The 27,371-nt window shown below is 46.5% G+C and overlaps 3 protein-coding genes across 3 annotated transcripts in view; 2 read left to right on the forward strand and 1 right to left on the reverse strand.

Annotated features, from left to right (window-relative positions):
• Window positions 1-1,308: 1,308 nt before the first annotated feature.
• Window positions 1,309-11,421, forward strand: DHRS7C (dehydrogenase/reductase 7C). Its single transcript, XM_064151788.1, has 6 exons — window positions 1,309-1,462; window positions 3,862-3,974; window positions 5,970-6,180; window positions 7,942-8,034; window positions 10,482-10,637; window positions 11,213-11,421. The coding sequence occupies exons 1-6, from the start codon at window positions 1,309-1,311 to the stop codon at window positions 11,419-11,421; spliced, it is 936 nt and encodes a 311-aa protein (XP_064007858.1).
• Window positions 11,422-17,537: 6,116 nt separating this feature from the next.
• On the reverse strand, window positions 17,538-24,284 carry GSG1L2 (GSG1 like 2). The gene is made up of 5 exons (XM_064151789.1): window positions 23,975-24,284; window positions 21,013-21,060; window positions 20,272-20,424; window positions 18,130-18,241; window positions 17,538-17,851 (listed from the first exon to the last, which is right to left on the reverse strand). The coding sequence occupies exons 1-5, from the start codon at window positions 24,282-24,284 to the stop codon at window positions 17,596-17,598; spliced, it is 879 nt and encodes a 292-aa protein (XP_064007859.1). The 3' UTR covers window positions 17,538-17,595.
• A 2,746-nt stretch (window positions 24,285-27,030) lies between these two features.
• The window catches only part of GLP2R (glucagon like peptide 2 receptor), a 34,017-nt gene continuing 33,676 nt past the window's right edge, over window positions 27,031-27,371 (forward strand). The window contains exon 1 of the mRNA XM_064151790.1: window positions 27,031-27,135. Coding sequence (XP_064007860.1) covers window positions 27,031-27,135 — 105 coding nt within the window. The remainder of the gene's footprint in view (window positions 27,136-27,371) is intronic.

Below are 27,371 nucleotides of genomic sequence, written 5' to 3' on the forward strand. Positions count from 1 at the left end.
GCAGACTTAGAGGGGACTTTATGACTCTCTACAGCTACCTAAAAGGAAGTTTGTGGTCAGGTGGGGATCAGGCTCTGCTCCCAGGCAACTCATGGCTAAATGAGAGGATATGACCTGAAGCCGTGCCAGGGGAGGGTTAGGTTGGATATTAGGAAGCACTTTCTCATGGAAAGGATGATTAGGCACTGGGATTGCCCAGGGAGGTGGTGAAGTCACCATCTCCAGAGGTCTTAAGAAAGGATTGGATGTGGCACTTGGTGGCATGGGTGGTGGTGTCAGGTTATAGGCTGAACTTGATAATTTCAGAGGTCTTCTCTAGCCTCAATGATTCTGTGACCATCAAGTCCAACCCCCTGCCAAAAGCAGGATCATAACAGGAACGCACCCAAGTGGGCTTTGAAAGTCTCCAGAGAAGGAGACTCCACAACCTCTCTGGGCAGGCTGTGCCAGGGCTCTGTCACCCTCACTGTAAAGAAGTTTCCCCTCGTGTCGAGGCGAAACCTTCTCTGTTCGCATTTGTATCCATTGTTCCTTGCCTTGTTCTGAGACAGTCCTATGAACAACTGCAACTGAGAGCAAGACAGCAAGGCTGAGTGTCTGTACAACTGAATTGATTCTATACTAAGGTCTTTTACAGGACTGTCCAGCCAGTTGGACTAGATAGGTCAGGCATGCGAGTCACACCGTGGATGCTATATTTACTTTTGAAGTGCCTCTGTCACATGGCTATACATAGCCATTCTCCTTCAGGGCAAGCAGCCTCAACAAGTGCAGTGCTCTAGGAAACTGCTCCAGCACTTCAACTAAACCTCTAATACAAAAAAAATTACCAAAATCCAAAAGAATGTTTTCTCTCTTCCAGGAACCTTCATAGGCATAGTAAGTGATTCTATTTTCTCTGTCTTTTAAGAACACAAAACACTTCTGTGCTTTAGCTGAAATTAGAATTAAAAGCTTTCCATCTGTTTCCCTACAATAACAAGACAGTTAAAGCTTCTGTGTTCTATTTGGCCTATGTTTTGCTGCAAGGGAATATTCCTACTGAAATTCTCTTAAGTTTCTGCCAATGCAGAGCAATGTTGGATAAAAGGAATCTGGATTTTGTTAACATGAGGGAAAGAGAAAATCAAACAGCATTAGCCTTTGACTGCAAACCAAGATTCCCACTGCTGCATGCCTTTAGCACGCTGGTTACTGGTTACTGGACTTCCTCTGTGTTGAAACATTGCTTTTTAAGCCAATCTGACAGTGCCTGCATGCATATTGAGATCACTGCTACTCTCATATGGCCTTCTGTCTCTTGCAGAGATGGGTCTTCTTGCTGTGCTTGCTCTTCCACTGCTTCTCTTGGGGCTTAGTGGGATTATTTACATTTACCAGACAGTCAGATGGCTGTTGTCCAAGTCAGCTGCACAGAACAAGGTGGTGGTGATCACAGATGCCATCTCTGGACTGGGCAAGGGTGAGTTGACCTATTTCTTATCAGTGCTGGAAACCAGCAATAGCCAGAGGAACAAAAAGTGCATACACTACGTTTTATTTTATATCCATGATGTGCCTGGATGAATCAGAAGTGAAGATACCCTTTTAGGCAACCCCTGTGATCTTCACATGTACATTGTTCTGTCTTGGCCACAGGAGCTGCTAGCAAATATGTAGGAGCTGCAGCACTTTGTGTTTATTTGTTTCAAGAGAATGAAAGGCTTTGCAAGCACATTAAGAGTGCTATTTTTAGCACGTTGCTACTATGAGATCTTATTACATGGTGCAGTCGCTGCAGGGTGGCAGCAACTCAGCCTAAACAGGTGTCACCTTAATCTCCACATGTTCCTTTTCTGCCCTGAAAGATTTCAAGGCTTTCTGCTCTCTCTCTAAGTAACAGTGTTCATATCTCTGTCTCCTCTATGTTACTCCTCTTCTCTTGACATTCTCCAGTACCTCCAAGTAGGCTGCCTGGGTCTGGGCAGTGGTGGGTTCAGTGAAAGGAGGGAAAGGGAGTGTGATATAAGTTGCTGGCCTGGGTGTCCAGGCACTTAGCATACACTTCTGTACTTCTTTCTGGCTGGTAATTCCTGCCTACATGGTGCTCTAAGCATCACTTGAGAGCAGCAGATGCTCCCCATTTGCCTGAAAGGGCAAATAGAGCTTGAGACTGTGTTTTGGCATTGTCAGTGAACACTTCCTGTCTCTTGTAGACTTCTGAACAGAAAATAGATGGGAAAAAGAAGAGCTCTTGCAGAATTATTCCTTAGCAGAAGAGAGCAGAGACTTGCAACAGAAATGCAGAGACCTGCAACAGAAATGCAGAGACCTGCAACAGAAATACACACTGCATTGCTAAGGAGTGCTTGTTATTAGTGCCTTTTAAAACAAGGCAAGGAAGAGGTTCCAGGAAACTACAGACCAGTCAGCCTCACCTCCATCCCTGGTAAAATGATGGAGCAGCTCATTGCTAGGCACGTGGAAGAGAAGGAGGTCATCAGGAGTAGTCAGCATGGATTCACCAAGGGCAAATCATACCTGACTAGGCAGAGCAAGGCTTTGGACACTGTCTCCCATAACATCCTTGTGAGCAAGCTTAGGAGGTTGAACAAACATTGAGATGGATTAGGAACTGGGTACACAATAGAGTCCAAAAAGTGGTGATCAGTGGTGCCAAGTCCAGCTGGAGACCTGTGGCTAGTGGAGTCCCCCAGGGATCAGTGCTGGGTCCAGTCCTGTTCAACATCATTATCAATGGCATTAATGACAAGACAGGCAGGCAGAGTCTGCTCAGCAAGTTTGCTGACAATACCAAACTGGGAAGCTTAGCTGACACATCTAAAGCCCATGTGGCCATTCAGCAAGATGTGAACAGACTGAGAGCTGGGTAAAGAGAAACCTAATGAGGTTTAACAAGGATAAGTGCAGAATCCTGCACCTGGGAAGGAACAATAAACTGCACCAGTACAGCTTATGAGGTGATCTGCTGCATATTTGAGCTCCTAGGTAACAGGCAGATTTCTTTTCACACATGTTAGAATTTCCAGTCTAAAGATTACTTTCCTCAAACTTCAGAAAGGGAAACAAAAACTATTATTATTGAAGAGGTTCACAGTGGTTTATGATTGCTGTTTAAACCTGATTCCTGTTTGTTCTCAGTGCTGTAGCTCAGAAAGCTCCAATCTATTTCTAGAGGAGATTTTTACTGGTTTCCTTTCCCCCTTTATTGTTGTTCACACAGTAGTCACATTTTAATCACAAGTTTGTCTCAGCTGTTCCATTTATAGGGGAAATTGCTCTTGGGAGTTGTCCTAGGACTGGAAAATCATCTTTTGGGCTTCAAGTAAAAAATCATTCTCTGCTAGAGAAAGGCAAATGAAAGCCATTCATGAACTTAGTGTTGTAAATAATGAAAAAGGTTACAGAAATAGAAGTTCTCAGGTGCAGAGGTTTAGAAAAATAGAAGAGTGGATCCTGAAGTGCTTGTGTGACCTGTGCTAAATTCTCTGGTCCTGCTCTGGCAGGAGGGTTGGACCCAATGATCTGTGGAGGTCCCTTCCAGCCCCTAATATTCCGTGGTCCTGTGATCCCTTCACTGGTATATTGTTCTATTTCTTAATTACTTTTATTAAATCTCATGCTTAAACCATTCTGCTGCACCATTACTTCTACATTTTACTGTTACCTTACATTTTACTTGAATAGTCACATCTACTTTATTGCATTCAATTTTCCTTCCTCATAGGTACTATTTTCTTTCCATATTAATGAATTTTAAATCACAGATTCAACTTTCTTGGCACCACTCCCCATCATCTCATTTCAAGTAAAATGAACAACAGCAGATTGTTCTTTCTCTTGACTGCCTTTCTCTCCTAGAATGCTCTCGAGTGTTTCACACGGGAGGAGCAAGGCTTGTGTTGTGTGGCAGGACGTGGGAGAAGTTAGAAGCTTTGTATGATGCTTTAATCAGTGTGGCAGATCCCAGCCTGGTGAGTATTTTGTCACTCTGGTTTGAATGCACAACTGGAGGTAAACATCTTGTTCAGGCACACAGAGCACTTAAGTCCCTTGTAAATCCAGTAAAACAAGCTGCAGGGCTCTGTTTAGCCTGAAGGAGAGGAGGCTGAGGGGGATCTCATTAATGCTTATAGTCACCTAAGGTACAGGTGTCAGGAGGATGGAGCCAGGCTCTTCTCAGTCGTGCCCAGAGACAGGACAAGTGGCAATGGATACACATTGGAACACAGGAAGTCCCTGAGGGGCAGAGGGTCTTTAATTTGGAGAAGAGGAGCCTGAGAGGAGACCTCATTCATGTTCATATATATATGTAAAGGGTGAGTGCCCAGAGGATGGAGCCAGGCTCTGCTGGGTGATGCCCAATGCCAGGACAAGGGGCAATGGGTGGAAGCTGAGGCATAGGAAGTTCCATGGGAACGTGAGGAGGATTTTTTTTCCCTGTGAGGGTGACAGAACCCTGGAACAGGCTGCCCAGGGGGCTTGTGGAGTCTCCTTGTTTGGAGATATTTAAGACCGGCTTGGGTGCATTCCTGTGAGATCTGGTCTAGCTGATCCTGCTCTGGCATGAGGTTGGACTGGATGAGCTTTGGAGGCCTCTTCCAACCCCTGATATTCTGTGATTCTGTGATCCACATAAGCATAAGGAAAATATTCTCCCCTTTGAGTCAGTGCAAGTAAGTATGCAAGGCTGCCCTTGCTGCCAGGTATTTGCTCCTGATAAAGCCTTCCTTTATGTGACCAGCAGAGAGCTAACCCATTTCAAGTCACAGGTGTTCCTGAAGGCATCACACAAATTCTACAGCCATTGATCACCAGGCCAATAAAGATTTGTATTTAACACTTTTTTTCCTCCAGTGAGCTTCATTCATCTACATAAATAATGGTAGAAGTTGTGTGTTTATGTAGGTCTGTGGAGATTCAACTAGGTAAAAAAAATAAGGCATTGTAAGTGATCTGCTTTTCTGAATCTTAGTTACAGGGTAAGAGAAGGTAGATTGAGTTCATTCCTCTGACACAGAGCTGATTAAAATCTACATCTCTTCAGAAACTGTACAAATGTAAACTCTGTTTGGGCAACCTGGAGCTGAAGAAACCTTCCTACCTACCTTCCAGCTGCCCCCCATGTGTATGAAATTATCTATCAAAGCAGTATACACAGACTTTATGGTCAGCAGGCTCTCCAGAGGGCTGTACACAGAAGGACCATTGCTTGGAGTGATGGGGGTCACACACTCCCTCTGTCTATTGTCTGTCTCCACTAAGCGAGACAGAATGATTAGGGGCCTTGAGCATCTCCCCTGTGGAGAGAGCCTGAGAGCCCAGGGGCTGTTTAGTCTGGAGAAGAGAAGGCTGAGAGGAGATCTGATCAATGTGTACATATATCTGAGGGGTGGGTGTCAAGTGGCTGGGGCAAATCTCTTTTTGATGGGCAGCAGTAATAATACAAGGAGCAAGGAATACAAATTGGAGCATAGAAGGTTTCAGCTCAACGTGAGGAGAAACTTCTTTAGTGGGGGCGACAAAGGCCTAGAGCAGGCTGCCCAGAGAGGTTGTGGAGTCTCCTCTGGAGACTTTCCAAACCCACCTGGATGCATTCCTGTATGAACTACCCTAGGGGCTCCTGCCTTGGCAAGGAGGTTGGACTGGATCTCTGAAGGTCCCTTCCAACCTCTAAAGTTCTATGATTCTATGATCCTGTGAATAAAGGAGAGATAAAACTCAGCAAGGCAGAGCAAGTCCATCTTACCCCTGCCATAGTGTTCTGCTTCACCTGAATTTCAAGGTCCATCAACAACCATGTCTGAGCTACTTTCTTTCTAGAGTGGCTTAAAAGAACAAACAGCTTTTTGCAGAGAATGATAGAAGCTCTTTCTTCAGATACCAAGGTCAATTAATTGACAAGCCAAGTAAACAGAAATACAGCCCTGGCTAACAGATGGTCTTGAAATAAGTCTCTTTGTTACTAGACATATGCACCCAAGCTCATTCTTCTGGATATCTCAGACATCAACTGCATTCGAGACGTGGCTAAAGAAATCTTGAACTGCTATGGCTGTGTGGATGTACTGATCAACAATGCAAGCATGAAGGTGAAAGGAGCAGTGCAGAGCATCTCACTGGAACTCGATAAAAAGATAATGGATGCCAACTATTTTGGACCTATAACATTAACCAAAGGTATTTTAGTTTGTTTTACTGTTTTGCTGTCACCACTTAAAGCTTGAGATCCAGGTTTTTGGCATTACAGTGCTTCAGTGCCACTCTGGGTCGAGAAAGGGTCTCCTCCTCCCTACTCTACCCTGGTGAGGCCACATCTGGGATATTGCAGCCAGTTTTGGGCCTCTCAGTTTAAGAAGGACCTCAGGGAACTGCTTGAGAGTCCAGTGCAGAGCCACAAAAATGATGAAAGGAGAGGAACATCTTCCTCAGGAGGAGAGCCTGAGGGAGCTGGGGCTGTGCTGCTTGGAGAGGAGCCTGAGAGGTGACCTCAGCAGTGTTTATAAAGATGTAAAGGTGAGTGGCAGGAGGCTGGAGCCAGGCTCTGCTGGGTGATGCCCACTGACAGGACAAGGGGCACTGGGTGGAAGCTGAGCCATAGACAATTCCACAGAAACATGAGGATGATTTTTTATCCTGTGAGGGTGACAGAACCCTGGAACAGGCTGCCCAGGGGCGTTGTGGACTCTCCCTCTCTGGAAATATTCAAAACCCACCGGGACACATTTCCTGTGTGGTCTGCTCTAGGAGATGCTGCTCTGCCTTTGAGGTCCCTTCCAGCCCCTGACATTCTGTGATTCTGTGATTCAGTGATGTGTACTTTGTCCCAGACTTGTTGCTTGTAATCACAGACCACTCTGCGAAAATCAGTGGAGTGGAATTGAGGTGAAGAAAGTAAAATTCACAGTGCCTGGAAACAGACTGCTCCAGAAATACACAGGCAGGTGTTGGAAGGACAGACATTTGTGTCAGTGTCTGCTTATTGTGTGTTATATATCTGACTCTTTGCTTTGTGTCTTTACAAAGACAATTGTTTTCAAAACCTTTGGAAGGATACAGACAGGCTGGCAATGAGGTGTGACAGCACTGAACCCACATCTGCCTGTGGAATACAAGTGAAACTCAATCTGCAGCTGCTGGATTTTGTGACACTTGATTGTAATAAGAATCATAGAATGAATCATAGCATGGTTTAGGTTGGAAGGGACCTCAAAGCTCATCCAGTTCCAACCCCCTGTCATAAACAGGGACATCTCCCACTGGAACAGGTCACTCAAGGCCTCACACACAGTATCACAATATCATCAAGGTTGGAAGAGACCTCATAGATCATCCAGTCCAATCCTCTACCACATCTAACCTTGCCTTGGACATCTCTCTGGGCAACCTGTGCCAGTGTCTCACCACCCTCACTGCAAACAACTTCTTCCTAACATCCAGTTTCAATCTCCCCTCTGACAGTTCAAACCCATTCCTCCTCATCCTGCCATTACAAGACCTTGTAAATAATCCCAGCCCTCCTGTAGCCCCCTTCAGATACTGGAAGGCCATTCCAAGGTCTCCCCAAAGCCTTCTCTTCTCCAGGCTGCACAGCCCTAGCTCTCATAGCCTGTCCTCATAGCAGAGCTGCTGCAGCCCTCTGAGCATCTTGGTGGCCTTCTCTGGCCTCTCTCCAACAGTTCCATGTCCTTCTTGTGCTGGGGACTCCAAAACTGCACACAGTACTTCAAGTAGGATCTCAGGAGAGCAGAATAAAGGATGAGAATCTCCTCCCTTGCCATGCTGGCCAGACTGCTCTTGCTGCAACCCAGCACTTGTTGCTGTCTGGGCTGTGCACACACTCATTAAGGTTGTGCTATGCCCACTTTAGGTGTCACATTTTTCACCAAATACATTGAAGTCTTTTAATTGTATGGCTCTTTATTTGTTTTTCTTTTCCAGCCATTCTTCCCAACATGATCTCAAGAAGAACTGGCCAAATTGTTCTGATTAATAGCATCCAAGGGAAAATAGGAATCCCATTTCGTGCAGCCTGTAAGTTATGCACAGCAAAAATCTGCTTTCTAATGTGTAAGTTTGTGTGAATTGGTGTAAAGAAATGGCACTTACAGTAGGTTATTAAGAGTGATCATTTTCATCCTGCTTCAGTAATCTATGAATGCAGTAACTGGCTGAAAAGTTTTTTCTCAAAGATATGGGACTCAGAAGTAACCAAAATACCTTCAAAGTGTAACTGCTGCCCGAGGTGCTTGAGCACAAGAGGGTATCAGATGCCACAGCAAGTAGTTTTGTCATCTTAGTCAGCATTTGGGAGTGATACAAAGAAATAGAAAGACTCTACAGCTAGGACTGTTCTGAAGGTGTTCTTTAGTGGAGTGCTGGACACAGCTGTAGACACATGGAGGTTTGCCCTCCAAACGTCTGTGTCTGAACACAAGGTTTACAGAGCTAATATACACTTAGATGCTACATATTCCTGCTCTTTTCTGTTCAGTAGCATTTGGTTCCTCTTGTCCATGCATGACAGTGCCTTTTGGTAGTGGGCTTAGGATGCTCTTTCTCCCAGTTGCATTTTTCCTCTTCTCTTCTGCTCTTTTGGTTGTTTTTTCCTGCTCTTCTGCTCATGCCTGCAGGAAAAAGCTGGTCTGTTCCTGACCTGTTTCTCATTGTCTATTCATGGTCTTAGAGAAGCATCACCTTCATCCAGAGGGACCTTGGCAGGCTGCAGAGATGGGCCCAAGCCAAACTTAGGAGGTTTGACAAGACCACGTGCAGGGTCCTGCACCTGGGTTGCAGCAATCCCAGGCACTGATATAGGCTGGGCAGTGCCTGGCTTGAGAACAGTCCCGAGGAAAGGGGCCTGGGGGTGCTGGTGGGTGAGAAGCTCAACGTGAGCCAGCAGTGTGCACTTGCAGCCCAGAGAGACAACCAGAGCCTGGGCTGCAGTAAGAGAAGTGTGGGCAGCAGGATGAAGGAGGGGATTCTGCCCTTCTGCTCCACTCTGGTGAGACCCCACCTGGAGTACTGTGCCCAGTTCTGGAGCCTCTATTACAGGAAAGATCTGGAGGTACTGGAACATGCCCAGAGAAGAGCCATGAGGATGATCAGAGAGCTGGAGCTGCTCTGCTATGGGGACAGGCTAAGAGAGTTGAGGCTGTTCAGTCTGGAGAGCAGAAGGCTCAGAGGAGACCTTATTGTGGCCTTCCAGTATCTGAAGAGGGCTACAGGAAATCTGGGGAGGGACTTTTTAGGGTGTGAGTTATTGATAAGACTGGGAGGAACGCAGCAAAACTAGAAATGGGTAGATTCAAACTGGATGTTTGGAAGGAGCCAGGCTCTGCTGGGTGATGCCCAATGCCAGGACAAGGGGTAGTGGTGGAAGCTGAGGCATAGGAGGCTCCATGGAAACATGAGAAAATTCTTTTTCATTTTTTTGTGAGGGTGGCAGAACACTGGAACAGGCTGCCCAGGGGGTAGTGGAGTCTCCCTCTCTGAACATACTGCAGACCTGCCTGGATGTGTTCCTGTGTGATCTGCCATAGGTGATGCTGCCCTGGCAGGGAGGTTGGACTGGATGAGCTTTTGTGTTCCCTTTCAGCCCCTGATATTCTGTGGTTCTGTGATACTGGTAGTGGTGCTGCATGGAATGAAGCTGCCAGAAGAAGGAGAGTCAGAACAAATGAACACAGAAGCTTCATTCCATTCTTGGAGCCCACCTGGCTTATTTTCAGATCCTATTTTGCACAGCCTGCTTTTGGCTCCAGACTGAGTATACCACAAGGCAGATGAGCGGCTTGCAGCTCTGCTGCACTTAACAGGTGGTTCTGGTGTCTGAGCAAGGTTCACACCCTCTCATCCTGTAACACCATCCTTAATAAAATGACACTGAGAGCAATTAAAAAACCCCCTTAACATTCAGCTACTTTAAAATTTACCTTAATATTTAAATCATCAAGGAGGTCTGCTGCAGAGTGAAGGTCTAATTAGTTTACAGAACATTAGTACTCCAGAAATGAAGGTGTATTACAGGACCACTGGATGTTAGGGGCTGGAAGGGACCTCTAGAGAGCTTCCAGTCCAACCTCCCTGCTGCAGCAGGACCAGCACATCTAGCACAGGTCACACAGGAACGCATCCAGACAGGGCTGGAAAGGCTCCAGAGAAGGAGACTCCACAACCTCTCTGGGCAGCCTGTGCCAGTGCTCTGTCACTCTCACTGTAAAGAAGTTTCTCCTCATGTAGCACCCAAACCACTACACCTTTAGACCAGAATTCTCTGGAAAAAAATGTTCCTATTTACAATGAAGACACTAAGCTGGGGCACCAGTCCTGAACTCTAACATGGATGAAATAATTTACTCCTCTTTTGCTGTTGCTAATTGTTCCATGATCAGTTTTCCAAGCCCTCCTCTTTTATGCATCTCTGTCATACATCCACGCTCATGCGTTCCTATTTTGGTTTTCTTTTTTCTTTTGTTTAGATGCTGCTTCCAAGCATGCTGCTGCAGGCTTCTTTGATTGTCTCAGAGCTGAAATGGAAGAATTCAACATTTCTGTCAGCACTGTGAACCCGACCTTCATCTGTTCCTACCACAGCCAACCCCCATCCGCCAACTGGGAGGCATCGATGTGGAAATGTAAGGTTGCATGCAGCAAGTTCTTTCCAGTGAGGGTGGTGAGACACTGACACAGGTTGCCTAGGGAGGTGTTCAGGACCAGGTTGGATGAGGTCTTGAGTGACCTGTTCTAGTGGGAGGTGTCCCTGCCTATGCTGGAGGGTTGGAATTGGATGAGCTTTGAGGTCCCTTCCAACCTAGACCATTCTGGTGGTTGTAGCCAGGTGGGATTGGTTGGTTTCTTCTGCCAGGCACTCACAGAACAAGAGGACACAGTCTCAAGCTGTGTTAGGGCAAGTTCAGGATGGATGTTAGGAAGAAGTTCTTCTCAGCAAGAGTGATTGGCACTGGAATGGGCTGCCTGGGGAGGTGGTGGAGTCCCCACCCCTGGAGATGTTTAAAAGGAGGCTGGATGAGGCACTTAATGCCATGGATTAGTTAATTAGAAGATGTTAGGTGATAGGTTGGACTCCATGATCCTAGAGGTCTTTTCCACCCTGGTTGATTCTGTGATGCTGTGATCACCAGGCTCTCCGCTGTGTCTGTCCACCTGTCTGTCTGTCTGTAGCTCTCACTGCTCTGTGTTTGATTTGCAGTCTTTTTCAGGAAGGTGGCCTACGGTGTGCACCCAGTGGAGGTGGCAGAGGAAGTCTTGCGCACAGTGTGCAGGAAGAAGCAGGAGGTGCTGATGGCCAACCCCATCCCCAGGGCAGCAGTTTACATCCGCACCTTCTTCCCTGACCTCTTTTTTGCCATTGTGGCCTCAGGGATTAGGGAAAAGCAGAAGTCAAAAGAGGAAAACTAACTTTGTTCAGTTCTTTTCCCTGCTTTTGGTGTGATGGAAAGTTTACATTTCAGGTGTTGATGATTTCTGCTTCTGACCACGAGTACAATAAAGCAGGAGACTATTAAATGTGAACCAGTCAGTGTCTCAGTGACTCACCAGTATTGGCACACATTTATCTGTGGTACTTTGACCCTTCAGAATTTAGTATGAGAAGATGCTACTGTTTGTATTTGTGTGGGGAAAACTCTCCTGGGAAGTCTGTTGCTGTATCAGAGAGTGATTTCTGATCTGAGTAGGTAGATCAAAGTTTGAAGACCTGCAGCAACTTCTCAGAATCAGTCTGACAGTGCCAGGACTGGTGGGAACTTAGAGGAACGAGGGGATGAGGAATGGGGAAGTGTGGCAGAGAGAGTAAAAAATTCAGTGGAAAATGGATTTAGGGCCTGGATCAAAGTGTTCCCCAGGTTTGCTTTGAAAGTATCTGCAGGATATGCAAATGGTGAGCCCAAAAAAGAGCTTACCTAGGTCAGTATCACATCCAGGATGTGGAGTGCATGGTTAAAAGAACTGGACAATAACACTGAGTGAATCCCTGTCCTACATTGTCCCAGGGTCTGGTAGTCAGCTACACACTTCAAACAAAAACTGTCTCTGTGCCTTGATGAACTATAATTTTTTACTCCAGTATTTAAAATACCTGTTTGAAACACTCATAGCTGGATCAGATATAATAAAAGACAACTACTTCTTCTTCTTCTCCTCCTCCTTCTCCTTCTTCTTTTTTGGTTTATTTTAGTTGTGTTTCCTTGAACATGGTCAGCAAAACTTGGCCAGGCTGGAGGATTGGGCAGGAAGCAAATGCAATTCACCAAGGGCAAGTGTAGAGTTCTGCACCTCCAAAGCTCATCCAGTCCAACCCCGTGCCAGAGCAGGATCACCTAGAGCAGATCACACAGGAACACATACAGACAGGTTTTGAATATCTCCAGAGAGAGAGACTCCACAACTCCCCTGGGCAACCTGTTCCAGGGTTCTGTCACTCTCACAGGGAAAAAATTCCTCTTCACGTTCCCATGGAACTTCCTATGCCTCAGCTTCCACCATTGCCCCTTGTCCTGGCACTGGGCATCACCCAGCAGAGCCTGGCTCCAGCCTCCTGCCACTCACCTTTACATCTTTATAAGCATTGATGAGGTCACCTCTCAGTGTCCTCTTCTCCAAGCAGCACAGCTCCAGCTCCCTCAGGCTCCCCTCCTAACGGAGATGTTCCCTTCACTTTGTCATCTTTGTGGCTCTGTGCTGGACTCTCAAGCAGTTTTATGTCCTCTTGAACTGGGAGACCCAGAACTGGACACAGTACTCCAGATGCAGCCTCAGCAGGGCAGAGTACCTGCTGGAGCTTTGTCTGTTTGCTACTGTAGCACTGAACTTTTCTTTTTGTCCAAATTACTTCACCTTAACTGTGAAGTCAAACATTCACTTAGTCCAAAGTTGTTCTCACTGCTCACCAGAACTCCACTCCCTCAAACAAATCAATTTATGCTGAAGTCTCAGTTATGCTTGAATACTTCAGCAGCAGCCAAGCCCTTCACAACTCCAGAAGAAAAGCCCAAAAAATAGACTAAGTGGTTAATTTCAACAGAAAAAGATCAAAGAATCATAGGACACAACAGCTAAGTATGAGCTGAAAAAAAGGTAAAATAAATTAAGGTAAATTAAATTAATACTGGGTGATTTCAGCAGAAAAGGATCAAAGAATTCTAGAGCATCACAGCTAAAAATGAATCAACATTGTCTGACTTTATTGTAAACATGAGGGAATTACATTGCTATAAGGAGAAGAATAATCCTTTTGCTCCACACATTCTGCATATCAGCAGAAATTCTTCACTGCTTTTGAAGATTTCACCTTTAAAATGTGGGACAGTGGAAAAGTGGTGAGAACAACAAAGATAAAACAACCTCTGTGATCCACCAACAGATTCTTAAAGAACAGCTGCATTGGTATGTAGAGAGCAGAAGGAAGTTGTACCTGAACAGTTTCCAAATACCTGAAATGTGCTGCCAAGAGGATAGAGCTAAACTGCTCTGCATCTCAGAACAGTCCTCACTATCAGTACAAGCTGGGGGAGGAGGTGATAGAAAGCAGCCCTGTGGAAAAGGACTTGGGGGTGCTGGTGGCTTAGAAGCTAAACATGAGCAAGCAGTGTGAGCCTGGAGTCTGGAAGGCAAAATACAGCCTGGGCTGCACCCAAAGCTGTGTTGCCAGAGGTGATTCTGCCACTTTGCTCTGCTCTCGTGAGACCTCACCTGGAGTTCTGCATCCAGCCCTGGAGCCTTCAACACAGGAAGAACATGGAACTAATGGAGCAGGTCCAGAGGAGGGACATGAAAGTGGTCAGAGGGTTGGAGCAGCTCTGTTACAAAGACAGGCTGAGGGAGCTGGGGGTGTTCAGCCTGGAGAAGAGAAGGCTCCAGGGAAACCTAATATCAATCTTCCAGTACCTGAAGGGGGGTACAAGAAGGCTGCAGAGAGACTTTGCAAAGGCCTGCAGGAACAGGACAAGGGCAATGGCTTCAAACTAGAGCAGAGCAGATTGAAATTGGATATGAGGAACAAGTTCTGCACCATGAGGCTGCTGGAACACTGCAGCAGGTTGCCCAGGAAGGTGGTTGAGTCCCCATCCCTGAAGATATTCAAGACTAGGCTGGACTGGGCTCTAGGCAACCTGATCTCGTGGAGGATGTCCCTGCTGACTGCAGAGGGGGTTGGACTGGATGAGCTTTGGAGGTCCCTTCTGACCCAGACCATTCTGTGATTCTGCTATAGTAGCATAATGTGCTAAAACTACTGGAAAGGAGATTTACAGAGAAAGCATTTTCTACTAAGAACAGTTGAACACAAAAGATAAACTGCCACAGAAATTTTAGGCTGTCTGCCTTTAGAAGCTTTGGAGAACAGATTAGTGAAACATCTGTAAAAAAAAAAAAGCAATGTAGCTTCAGTTTATCCTGCTGAGAGGAAAAGAAGGATTAGGTGACCTTTTAAATGGGTCACACTTTTCTGTCACTCTGTGGATGTTTCTCATATTGAGAACAAGGTTTCAAAAGAGTGGAACAGGCTGCTCAGGGAGGTTGTGCAGTCTCCCTGTCTGGAGATATTCAAAACCTGCCTGGATGTGTTCCTGTGTGATCTGCTCTAGGAGGTCCTGCTCTGTCAGGGATGCTGGACTGGATGAGCTTTGGAGGCCCCTTCTAGACTCTGACATTCTGTGAGTCTGTGATTTCCCCACTGGTGGTGGTTCCTAAATATCACTTTTTCATCCAGGGAGATCCATCCTTTGTGATGGTCACTCCTTCCAGTGAGTGGCAGGAGGCTGGAGCCAGGCTCTGCTGGGTGATGCCCAGTGTCACGACAAGGGGCAATGGTGGAAGCTGAGGTGCAGGAAGTTCCATGGGAACACAAGGAGGATTTTTTTCCTTGTGAGGGTGACAGAACCCTGGAACAGGCTGCCCAGGGGGTGTGTGGAGTCTCCCTCTCTGGAGGTATTCAAAACCCTCCTGGACACGTTCCTGTGTGATCTGGTACAGGAGATCCTGCTCTGATGAGGGGTTGGACTGGATGAGCTTCTGAGGTCTCTTCCAGCCCTTGTGATTCTGTGATTCTGATGCCCATTTTAGATTGCACACAACTGAATGTTCTGCGGAATAGGAACCAAGAGCTGACTCTAGGAAAGTAAAGGCTTATGAAATGGAATCTGCTATTGTGTAGAGGGGCAGAACTGCAACCTTGAAAATAAAGGTTCATTTAGTGTTTGAAGCACAAAGAAAGAATCAATTGATACTGATAAGAGATACCAAATTCTTTCAAATAGTAGCTTCAATTCTAGGGAGGCAGCAGGGGAAGGACCATATCACTCAGATGGGAAGGTACCTCAGGAGATCTTTGGTCCACCCTGCTAGCAAGTCTGAGCTAAGACTTGGTTGTCCAGAGCCTTGCCTAGTCAGTTCTTGGAAACACTCAAGGGGGATACTGCACAGAATCCTGTGAGTAGCCTCTTTCACTACCTGACAGTATCATAGAATGTCAGGGGATGGAAGGCACCTCCAAAGCTCATCCAGTCCAACCCCCTGCCAGAGCAGGATCACCTAGAGCAGATCACACAGGAACACATCCAGACAGATGTTGAGTATCTCCAGAGAGGGAGACTTCACAACCCACCTTGGGCAACCTGCTCCTCTGTTCTGTCACCCTCACAGGGAAAAACAGTTTCCTCATGCTCACATGAAACTTCCTATGCCTCAGTGTCCACCATTGCCCCTTCTCCTGTCACTGGGCATCACCCAGCAGAGCCTGGCTCCAGCCTCCTGCCACGCACTCTGCACATCTTTACAAACATTGATGAGGTCACCTCTCAGGCTCCTCCTCTACAAACTAAAGATATTCCATGCCCTTGATCATTTTTCCTTCCTCTGGACCTGTTCTGGTAACTCAATGTCCTTCTTGTAGTGAGGGGCCCAAAGCTGAGCACAGTATTGGAGGTGCAGCCTCGCCAGTGCTGCGAATAGGGGCACAGTCAGTGTCCTGCTCCTGCTGACTACACTGCTGCTGATACAGGCCAGAATGCTGTTTGCCAGCTTGGCCATTTACACACACTGGGGGCTCCTGCTCAGCTGGCTGTCAACCAACATCCCCAGGCCACAAAGGGAAAAGTTTCTCTTTATACAGAGTCCAAACCTGTGCACTGCAGTGCAGCAATGTGAAGAGCTCAGCTTTATGTCAGAAAGACTTTCTTGTAGAAACTGGGAGGCTGCTTGACATTGGAGTATTGGAGAGCTTCAAGCCTCCTCTGCAGGCAGAAGTCTCAGTCTCCTACCACATCTTCACCATCTTGGTGCCATCTTCCAAACTCCATCCCCTTCATTTCTGTGTTGTGAAGTCCAAAAGTGGACAAAGGATCCTGTATGTCATCTGGTGGATGCTAAGTGAGGAGGAGCCATCTCCTACCTGGATCTGTTGGGTACCTCCCTGTTAATACAGCCCAAGATCCTGCAGCCTTTCTTTCAGCTAAACACATTCTGGATTTTCTGTGATCTTCCTCTACAGGGTTAATCTTCAGCAGTCACAGAACCCCAACTGTGTAGCCACATCTCTTATTCCAGCTGGATTGCAGCTGTGTGTGGAGATCTGGTTCGTCTCCCTTGTTTCCCAGGCTGTATCCAGTAGTGCCCATGCACCTGAGGTGGTGGATTTTTCTTTACCTGTTTTATCATTTCTGAGGTTTGTCTTTTTTTCCCATTGCCTTGAACTCTCTGCTTTCTGTGACTCTTGACTTCTATCTCATGACAAAATCTTACTCCCCCATTACAGAATCACAGAATCACAGACTTTAGAGGTTGGAAGGCACCTCCAGAGATCATCCAGTCCAACCCCCCTACCAAAGCAGTTGCCCCTAGGGTAGTTCACACAGAAATGCATCCAGGCAGGCTTTGAAAATCTCCAGAGAAGGAGACTCCACAACCTCTCTGGGCAGCCTTGTCAGGGCTCTGTCCCCCTCACTGTAAAGAAGTTTCTTCTCATGGTGAGCTGAAACCTTCTTTGTTCCAGTTTGTAGCTGTTGCTCCTTGGCTTATTGATGCTGACCATTGAAAAGAGACTGGCCCCAGCCACTTGACACCCACCCCCCAGATATTTGTACACATTGATCAGATCTCTCAGTCTTCTCTTCTCCGGACTAAACAGCCCCAGGGCTCTCAGTCTCTCTTTGTAGGGGAGATGCTCCCCTACATATCATCCTTGTGGCTCTCCGCTGGAGTCTCTCATGCAGTTCCCTGTCCCCGCAGCATTTCTCAACAGGTTGCACGTCCTGCTTGCAGAGATACTCTTGTCTTTTCAATCAAGAACTAGGGTGGAAATCCAGAGTGCTGTGAAATTCTGACCAGTCATCTTTGCTGACATTAGAGCCTGCTTGCAAATCAGAGCAGTGGAGGACCTCTGTCGCTGTCCATTTCTGAACCAAGATGCCTCAACCTATTTTTCCAAGCCTCAGACTTCCTTGAAACAGCCACAGCAATACACTTTATTAAGACAGTAACTACTGCTGCTCAAATACACATATTTTTATTGATGAGTACTGTTCCATTCTGATCTAGCACTATGATTTACAGGGTGCCCTGAGGGACAGCTCTCACCTACAGCACTGAGATGGTGGCCAAGTGGCGCAAGCTTTGAACTGGGCGTGCAGGGTCCTCTGTACTGCTGCAGAAAGAGTTCACGTAGACATTGCAAGCTTTCTCTGGACCTGCCTGAGCAGGAAAATTGCATTCAATCCTTATACTTCTTTCCAGCATTTCTCTTTTGTGCTTGAATTCCAGGAGAGTCTTTGTGTATTTATTAATAGTGGTGACAGCAGCAGCCATGCAGCAAGCGAAGGAAGTCCAGGCGAGGCTACAAGCAAAAAGGTTTAGCAGCAGTTAGCAAAATTATTTCATATCCAAGGCCTTCCCATTTTTTATTGTTTAGGTTTTGGGTTGGTTTGTTTGTTTTCTTTAATGCTGTGCACATATCATTGTATTGCCTGAGAGAGTTGGGTTTGTTCAGTCTGGAGAAGATAAGGCTCCAGGGAGACCTTAGTGTTGCGTTCCAGTATCTGAAGTGGGCTACAAGAAAGTTGGGGAGGGACTTTTAAGGTGTCAGGGAAGAATCAAATATAAACCAAGAGATACCAGTAGGACCAGCCATAATCCCAGGTGTGAGGCCTCCAGTCTTCAGGACCAAGATTGACAGTCATTTGGAAAACAGTTGTGTACATCATGTGAGCAACCATGCCCAGGAGACCTGCAAAACATAATACCACAAGAACATCAGAAATGCACTTTGGGGACATTCTTATTTGTCAGCTTTTTGCAGTTGTCCCTTGAGCTGCTTTAGTAAGAGTCTAAATTCTGTACATCACTCCAAAGTGTGTCCAGTTCTGGACTCCTCAATTCAAGAGAGATGTTGAGATACCAGAACGTGTCCAGAGAAGGGCATTGAGACTGGTGAGGGGCCTGGAACACAGCCCTGTGAGGAGAGGTTGAGGGAGCTGGAGGTGTGCAGCCTGGAGAAGAGGAGGCTCAGGGCAGATCTCATTGCTGCCTACAACTACCTGAAGGGAGGCTGTAGCCAGGTAGGGGCTAGTCTCTTCTGTCAGGCAACCAGCAACAGAAGAAGGGGACAGAGTCTCAAGTCGTGTCAGAGGAGGTCTATGCTGGATGTTAGGAGGAAGTTGTTGGCAGAGAGAGTGATTGGCATTGGAATGGGCTGCCCAGGGAAGTGGTGGAGTCGCTGTCCCTGGAGGTGTTCAAGAAAAGACTTCATGGGGCACTTAGTGCCATGGTCTGGTTGTTTGGACAGAGCTGAGTGATAGGTTGGACTGGATGAGCTTGGAGATCTCTTTCAATCTAATTGATCCTATGACTCTGTGATTCTATGATCAGAGGGATGTGCCTGCTTTACTGTGAGGACAGATTTGAGAGATTGTGGGTTCTTCCTCTCTGGAGATATTGAAGATCTGCCTGAATGTGTTCCTGTGTGATCTGCCCTAGCTGGCAGGGTGGGTTGGACTGGATGATCGTGGGAAGCCCTTCCCATCCTGGACCATTCTATGATTCTGTGTGTTGGTTTGGTTTTGGTTTTTTTTTTCATCACTAAATGCCATAACAGAGGTTTTTTACTCTACATTCTCAACACAGCTCCAATTCTGTATGTGCTTTTTCCAGGAGCTGAATTTCATTTTGCATTCCCCTGCTCAGATTGAGAGCAGGTTTGTACCAGAAACTGCATCTTCGTTACAGATTAGGGCAAATAGATTTGGGTTGTGTCTGCAAAGGATTTATAGGGAAGTTTAAGAGCTAGGACACAGATGGGTTTCAGTTTTTAATATTTCAAGAAATTTTACTAGGAGAAGTGAACATAACAGCCAGAAAAAAGCTGCCTAAGCCTCCTTAATACTGTACACAACCAAACCAAAAAGGGGGAGGAATAGAAATGTATGTTTGTGATTATTCAGATAAAGAAGAGCTTATAGAAATGGCAAAAACTGCTAAAGGAGTTGAATCAAACTCATTGTTCTCTCTTTGGAAATGGACATGGCAGGGGACCAGGAGAGTTGGCAGGGTAGAGGAGAAATGGGGCACTTTTTCTGGGCAGTTAAAACATGATAGCAGAGACTTTTAACTAATTGGAGACATTTCAGGGAAGTTATTCAGAGGACAGGAGATATTCCAGCAGATCATCAGAGCACCTGGTTCTGGGCTCCCCAGGTCAAGAGGGACTGGGATCTACTGGAGAGAGTCCAAGGGAGGGCTATGAGGATGCTGATGGGACTGGAGCGCTGCCTTATGAGGAAAGGCTGAGAGCCCTGAGGTTGATTAGTCTGGAGAGGAGAAGGATGAGAGGGGATCTGATCAATGTCTATAAATAGCTGAGTGCTGGGGGTCAGGAAGGAAGGGACAGGCACAGCCTCTGCTCACCTGTGCCCTGGGACAGGATAAGGGCAGTGGATTGAAACTACAGCACAGGAAGCTCCACCTCAACGTGAGGAAGAACTTCTTGACTGTAAGGGTGACAGAGCTCTGGCACAGGCTGCCCAGAGAGGTTGTGGAGTCTCCTTCTCTGGAGCCTTCCCAGCCCTGTCTGGATGTGTTCCTGTGTGACCTGCATGAGATTCTGCTCTGGCAGGGAGGTTGGACTGGAAGTTCTCCAGAGGTCCCTTCTGACCACTAACATCCTGTGAAACTATGAAGTTGGACATTTGCTAATGTTCAGGTGTAAGCCCAGCAGTGCTGCATTTTCTGGGGGTAGTAAATCCAGAAGCTTAACTGTACCTGCCAGCACGGTGAGCAGCGCGGAGAAGGCGCTGAGCTTCAGCCCGTCGATGACAGTGCTGCAGTAGCACATTTCCACTGACATCAGGATGACTCCTGTCACAAGCAAAATGATGTACAGGAGCTCTGCTACAATAGACAACCACAGAACCCCTGGAAAACCAAACCAACAGCACTGGTGTTATAAGCAGGCAGGCAGTGTTTATTTTCATAGAATCACAGAATGGTCTGGGCTAGAAGGGACCTCTAGAGGCCATCCAGGCTGGACCTAGAGTCAGCAGGGACATCCCCACTAGCCCAGGTCACCCAGGGCCCCATCAAGACTCACCTTAAATGTCCCCAGGGAAGAGGCCTCAACCACCTCCCTGGGCAACCTGTTCCAGTGCTCCACCACCTCCGCATCCCTCTTGTAATGAGGTGCCCAAAACAGAACACAACACTCGAAATGTGGCCTGATGGTGCAAGCCACAACATTCCTGCTTGCATATGGAAGTGTGAGGAGAGCAGGGGCAAGAACTTGGGAATAGTGACCCACACTCAAAGTGATTTGTAAAAGCTATCCATATTCAAATGGAGTGTTCTCAGCTTTCAAGCCATGTGGGCTTCATTTGGAAGTTCAAAAACTAAATAAAGGACAAAACCTGTGGAAGGTTAAAGAATGTTTGGATACCAGACCAGAGAATGTTCATATTGATGAATCCGATGAGGATCATTTTGTGTGCTCAAAATATGCATACCTACCTCGGTCAGCAGCTTGGGTCAGGCTGATGAAACTTCTGCATTTCTCACCTGAAAATAAGCAAACAAGCAAGCAAACAAAGAAAGCCTTAAAAGAAAGCTCTGGGTTATATTGCATTCTGTAAGGATCCAAAGAAAAAGATGAACAGAAAGCAGAAAGTGCAAAATCTGTCCTCAAAGCACAGACTTAGGTGAGCAGCAAAAACTCTTTCTGGTGTCTAGGTGTATACACAGAGTCACTGAAATTTGGCAAGCATTTAGCAAGAGATTCCTTCTGGAATTCTGCTCCTGGGATTTAGCAAGAGAATCCTTCCAGGCTTTCTATCAAGGCAGAACCAGAGCTTAGGAGACATAGAGAGAGGGTGTGAATTGAATCATAGAATCATTGAATCATAGAATCAAGCAGGTTGAAAGGGACCTCCAAGATCATCCAGTCCAACCTAGCACCCAGCCCTATTCAGTCAACCAGACCATGGCACCAAGTGCCTCATGCAGGCTTTGCTTGAACACCTCCAGGGACAGTGCCTCCATCACCTCCCCGGGCAGCCCATTCCAATGCCAATCACTCTCTCTGGCAAGACTTTCCTCCTAACATCCAGCCTATACTTCCCCCAGCACAACTTGGGACTGTGTTCCCTTGTTCTGTTGCTGGTTGCCTGGGAGAAGAGACCAACCCTACCTGGCTACAACCTCCCTTCAGGTAGTCATAGACAGCAATGAGGTCAGCCCTGAGCCTCCTCTTTACCAAAGGTGTGAAAGCCAGAAGGGGAGAACAAATCACCCAGCCCTATCCAATCAACTAGACCATGTCCTTTGAAAGACCATTGGCCTGTAAAGCATCTTCCCCCTGAAGGAAGATCTTCCCTCCTCACAGGATCAAGGCTGCTGCCCACACAAATTGATCACAATTTCTTTCTGCAAGGCTTTGGTTTTCAACGTGACTTCCTGACACCTCCTTAGACATGCTCTGAACAAAGCTTTGTGAATTTAGTCCACTCCCCCTTGAATGTAGAGATTGTTTTTTGTCAGCTACTGACTGCAGCAAGTTGGGAAACAACTGTCAGAGCAGATGTACAAAGTAAACCACCTTGGTACCCATAGCACCACCTGGAAAACATCCTTTCAGACTCCAATCTTTGACATTTACTCCCTTAAAACTGCACAACTTCCAAGACATTTTGGACTTTAAGGAATCACACAGAATCACAGAATGTCAGGGGTGGAAGGGACCTCTGGAGATCATCCAGTCCAACCCCCCTGCAGAACAGCATCACCTAGAGCAGGCCACATGGCAACACATCCAGGTGGGGTTGAATGTCTCCAGAGCAGGAGAATCTGGGTGAGGTTTGACTGCCTCCAGAGAAAGAGTCTCCAAGTGGGATTTGACTGTCTCCAGAGAAGGAGACTCCAGGTGGCGTTTGAATGTCTCCAGAGAAGGAGGCTTCACAACCTCTCTGGGCAAGGAGAGGCAACTGAAAATATGTGCATTTTATAGCACAGGTGACAGCTGATTTGATTTCTCTCCTTTTGTTCTAGTTGCCATTTGTAAACTGATCAGGACAAGATGGGAAAAGCTTAATGCTGCTCTGGCTTTATGATAAATGCTTTATTTCTTGAGCCAGCTAAACAACTTCCTTATATAAAGATCTCAAATGGGTTGGAAGCTTTCCTAAAGGGCAGACTGCCTTCATTCTGCTGCCACTTCCATATGCAGAGTACAGATCAATTAAATGGCACAACTCGTGACTCCTAAGTCTCCAAATTGTGTTTCAGAGGGGCGAAAATCCTCTTCTTCTGCTTTGATTTATGAAAGGTGAGGCTGCAGGAAGACAGCCAAGCTATCTGTGCTTAAGAGGAAATCCATGAAACAACTTAGAACTTCAATACTAAAAAGACTTTTAAACCAGACTGTGCTTTTGGCACTGCCACAGGGGACTGTGAGCAATCACTCAAGGCAAATGTTTTCATTTTGGCCTTAAACCACCAGAAAAGTAAAACACTTTCTTGTTAAAGGAGCTGTGTTGGTTTGGGTGTTACCTGCCTCCCCACACTTAAGAAAATCACCCAGACTAGGCACAATCAAGCTGGAAATGGAATGAATCATAGAATCAGCCAGGTTGGAAGAGACCTCCAAGACATGGTCAAGTTGACTGGATAGGGTTGGGTGCTAGGTTGGACTGAATGGAGCTTTATATTTACAGCTTAGCACAGTATACAAGCAGATATTTACCATATATACAGAAACAGACAAGTTAAAAAGTGATACAGAAACACAGCAGCCCTCCCAGAAACCTGAGTCCCCAGGAGGGGCTCTCAGCCACCCTTGCACCTTCCTCCCACACCTCTACCTTACCCCAGACTTTGCCTTACACTCAAGGTGAGTTTGGAGGGTCGGCTTGGGGGTGTTAGGAAGCAGAAGGATTAGTCAGGCAGCAAGTTAGAGAGAAAAGTGCAGTCCAAAGCCCAGAGAGAGACTCTGTTAGCTATGTTCGTGTTCTTGTTCTCATACATCTCAGCAAGCCTATGAGTGAAGTAGACATCACCATTGTTTCCTTTTCACAGCCTGTCATCTAATTCTTCTCACCAGAATATCCCAGCTAGGCTCAAAGTAGCACAGGAGCTTAACTTGGCTGATCTAGCAATAATGATAATGATAATAATGCCAATGATAATAATGATGATGATAATAACATTTTAATTATTTTGTGCTACAACCTGTCCCTCTAAAGCCCTTTGAATAATTCACTCAGATTTTTTTGAGGACTCTGTTAGATAGTACCTTCCAAGATCATCCTTCCCAGACAAGTGTAGCTTTCTGAGGACAATTTTCCCTTTAAATATAGGTTAAAGATAGTTCAGCAAAGAGGGAGGCAACACCAACCAAGTAGGAAGGACACTGATTGCTTTCTTAAGTGAGTCTGCAGGGACAGACATGGACAGACAGGGCTTGCAGGGGCTTACTCACCCTCTCCATTTATCACTTCTTCACAGGAATGCCAAATGCCAGCGTGAAACCTCCTGTCAATGAATTTGTCATCTCCTGTCTCCCAGATGTACTGCACAGCATTGCTGCTGTTGGCATCGGGGCTGTTGAAGCGGATGCAGCGCTCCCCTTTGCTCTGGCCCTTGCAGAAGGGTTTGGCAACTTTCCTCGTCCCCTCGCACCAGTAGCTGCTGCTGAATGCTGTGACAGAGAAAACTAAAGACAGGCAGCTGAGAGAAAAAGCTGCTGAGGCTCTCTGCCGCCCGTCTGAAGCTGGGGCTGGACCTGGCATGCTGCAGGACTGCGCTATGATGCTTTTACAAACCTGTGTACACAGAGAGACATCTCTGCCTCTATTTGCAACCTCTGCTCTTCATTCCTCTCAGAAAATTGCACCAGCTTAGGAGTTAAGGCAGAAAGCAGAGATCTGGGCATGACCAGAAATCATGTGGCAGGAGAGATTAAGTATATAGGACAGCGCTGTGTGGCAGTTGTGCCTGGGGAAAGAACTGTGAGGAGGTCCCCCACGAATTGCAGGACTAAAGAGGCACAGGACACAGAAGCATTGGAAGTAGCCTGGTGTGCAAGTAGAAAAGTTCAATTAATGCCAACAAAATGTGCATTGTTAACCTGAGCAGCAAATGGATTCCAACAGAGGGAAATTCTCCACTTCTTAGCAGAGGAATGGATAAAATCTTGTGGTTCCAAAGGTTGCATGGGACACCAATTAAATTTAATACAGAGCTGTGAATCTTACTATAAAGGCATCTTTTAGGGAGATAAAGCCACTTGCTACACGGGAGCATTTCACAGCATTACAGCACTTCCCAAGAATGCCTGGAATGTGACAGCATTTGTCCAAAGTTTCACTGGTGACAAGCAAAAGTCACAAATTAGATGACACTGATGGGCTTCTGGTTTGTTCCTATTAACATAGGAGCTCCCAACTCATCTGCATGAGACTTCAAGTGTGCTACAGTGTCTCTAGCACAGCTCAGAGCAGCAAGCTGAGGGCTCTTGCTAGCATTCCAGCCCTCTGACCATGGTGTGGCATCCCATGGCTTATCACAGGCAAGCCTGATATCATCCCTCTCTGCCTTCAAAGCTCAGTGAAGTTCATAGGCTCCCGAGCAAAGATTCTCTTCCACCTTTGAGAAAGGTGAATTCCATCTGGTGCCAGCAAGCCTGGTCCTATGTAGACCATTTCGTTGACAAACCCCCAAAACCATGGCAGCGACACCAGCCATGAAGCTGTGTCCAGAGAAGGGCCACAAGGGTGATCAAGGGTTGGAGCTCCTCTGCTGTGAGGACAGGCTGAGAGAGTTGGGATTGCTCAGTCTGGAGAGGAGAAGGCTCCAGAGAGACCTTATTGTGGCCTTGCAGTACTTGAAGTGGGCTACAAAAAAGCTGGGGAGGGACTTTTCAGGGTGTCAGGTTGTGATAGGATTGGGGGAAATGGATCCAAGCTGGAGGAGGGGAGTTTTTGATTAGACATTAGGAAGAAGTTCTTCATCATGAGGGTGATAAGAGACTGGAACAGGTTGCCCAGGAAGGTGGTGGAAGTCTCACCCTTGGAGGTTTTTAAGGCCAGGATGGATAAGGCTGTAGACAGCCTGATCTAGTGTGAGGTGTCCCTGACCACAGCACAGGGGTTAGAACTGGATGATGCTTGAGGTCCCTTCCAACCCTGACAATTCCATGACTCTGTGAATCATAAGCTAAAGTTATTGCACTGGAAATGCTATTTCATTCCCCAAGTCTACACAATGATGTCCTCAGACTTTTCTCTGCAAGCTGAGAAGCGGCAATCACTTGATTTATAGTTAAAGCTGCAGTCCACTGACAATTTCTTCAGCCTCTCAGGCAGAGCTGTGAATAAAAACACTAAATGGCACAAGAACTGTGGGAAAATTTTCCCTGCCAGTACCATAAGGCTTTGTCTACTTAGGTTCATAGAATAGAATCATAGAATCAGCCAGGTTGGAAGAGACCTCCAAGATCATCCACTCCAACCTAGCACCCAGCCCTATCCAGTCAACCAGACCATGGCACTAAGTGCCTCATCCAGGCTTTTCTTGAACACCTCCAGGGACGGTGACTCCACCACCTCCCTGGGCAGCCCATTCCAATGCCAATCACTCTTTCTGTGAAGAACTTCCTCCTAATATCCAGCCTATCCTTCCCCCAGCAAAACTTGAGGCTGTGTCCCCTTCTTCTGTTGCTGGTTGCCAGACAGAAGAGACCAACCCCACCTGGCTACAGCCTCCCTTCAGGTAGCTGTAGAGAGCAATGAGGTCTGCCCTGAGCCTCCTCTTTTGCAGGCTGCACACCCCCAGCTCCCTGAGCCTCTCCTCACAGGGCTGTGCTCCAGGCCCCTCCCCAGCCTTGGTGCCCTTCTCTGGACACATTCCAGTATCTCAACATCTCTCTTGAATTGAGGAGCCCAGGACTGGACACAGGACTCAGGTTCTCCCCTGTCTTGTATATTTGAAAAAAAAAAAAAAGATCAGTTAGAATAAAACCTGAGCTGCTTCCTTGCAGCCAGTTAGATTCAACAAGCTTCCTGCACTAAGTTTAGGGTTTGGGTTTTTTTGTCCCCCCTGTGTTGTAGGGTATCTTTGAATGGTTTCCTAAGGTGTATATAAATACATTGATGTATTTATGGGGCTGGATTGCATTCTTGCAAAACCATTGGCAAAACTCCCGTGGAGTTTGGAGGGAACAGGATTGGCCCTTTAATGTTTTAATGGTTTTCTGACTCCTTATTGGCTAAAAGACAAGCTACAGTAAGCAGGCTTTCTGTCAAGTTTAGAGTAAACTCTCTCTGCCTTTAATCATAAAACCCAAAATGCAGTTGGAGTCTAGAAAGCCTGGACACTTCAGTAGACTTCTCTTCTTTGTAAGAAGATTCATTAAAGAGCTCTACTCATAAAAGAAGAGTTGGTTTTTTGTTTTGCTTCCCTGTTTGACAGGACAGGATGATATAACTCATCTTTAGTCGAATCAAAGAGCAGCACTGTGGGGACAAATTGATTAAAATGAGCTTGGTGATGCTTTCAGATCTCTGTTCCAGCATGGGAATCTGGTCCAGAATATCTTCTGCACCGGTCAGCTCTGTCATGATATTACTTCTAGTGAAACAGGTAAGCTCATTCAATAACTAACAAGGGGCTTGCTATCACAGAACGTTTTTAACCTGCACAAACGTGTCTGTTTCAAACAGAGTTCTGGCACAATGACTGAGTGAAAACTGATCACAAGAAATGTTGACTGAGAAGTTGTAGAGTTCTGCATTAGAGCTTGCTCTGTCTGGGTCGTTATTAGGATTTTCTTCCCTTAATGCTCATCCCTGCAGCGAGCAGATTGCATCTGCTTCCCT

This window comes from Pogoniulus pusillus, chromosome 11 (genome assembly GCF_015220805.1).
Source record: "Pogoniulus pusillus isolate bPogPus1 chromosome 11, bPogPus1.pri, whole genome shotgun sequence".
NCBI lineage: Eukaryota > Metazoa > Chordata > Aves > Piciformes > Lybiidae > Pogoniulus > Pogoniulus pusillus.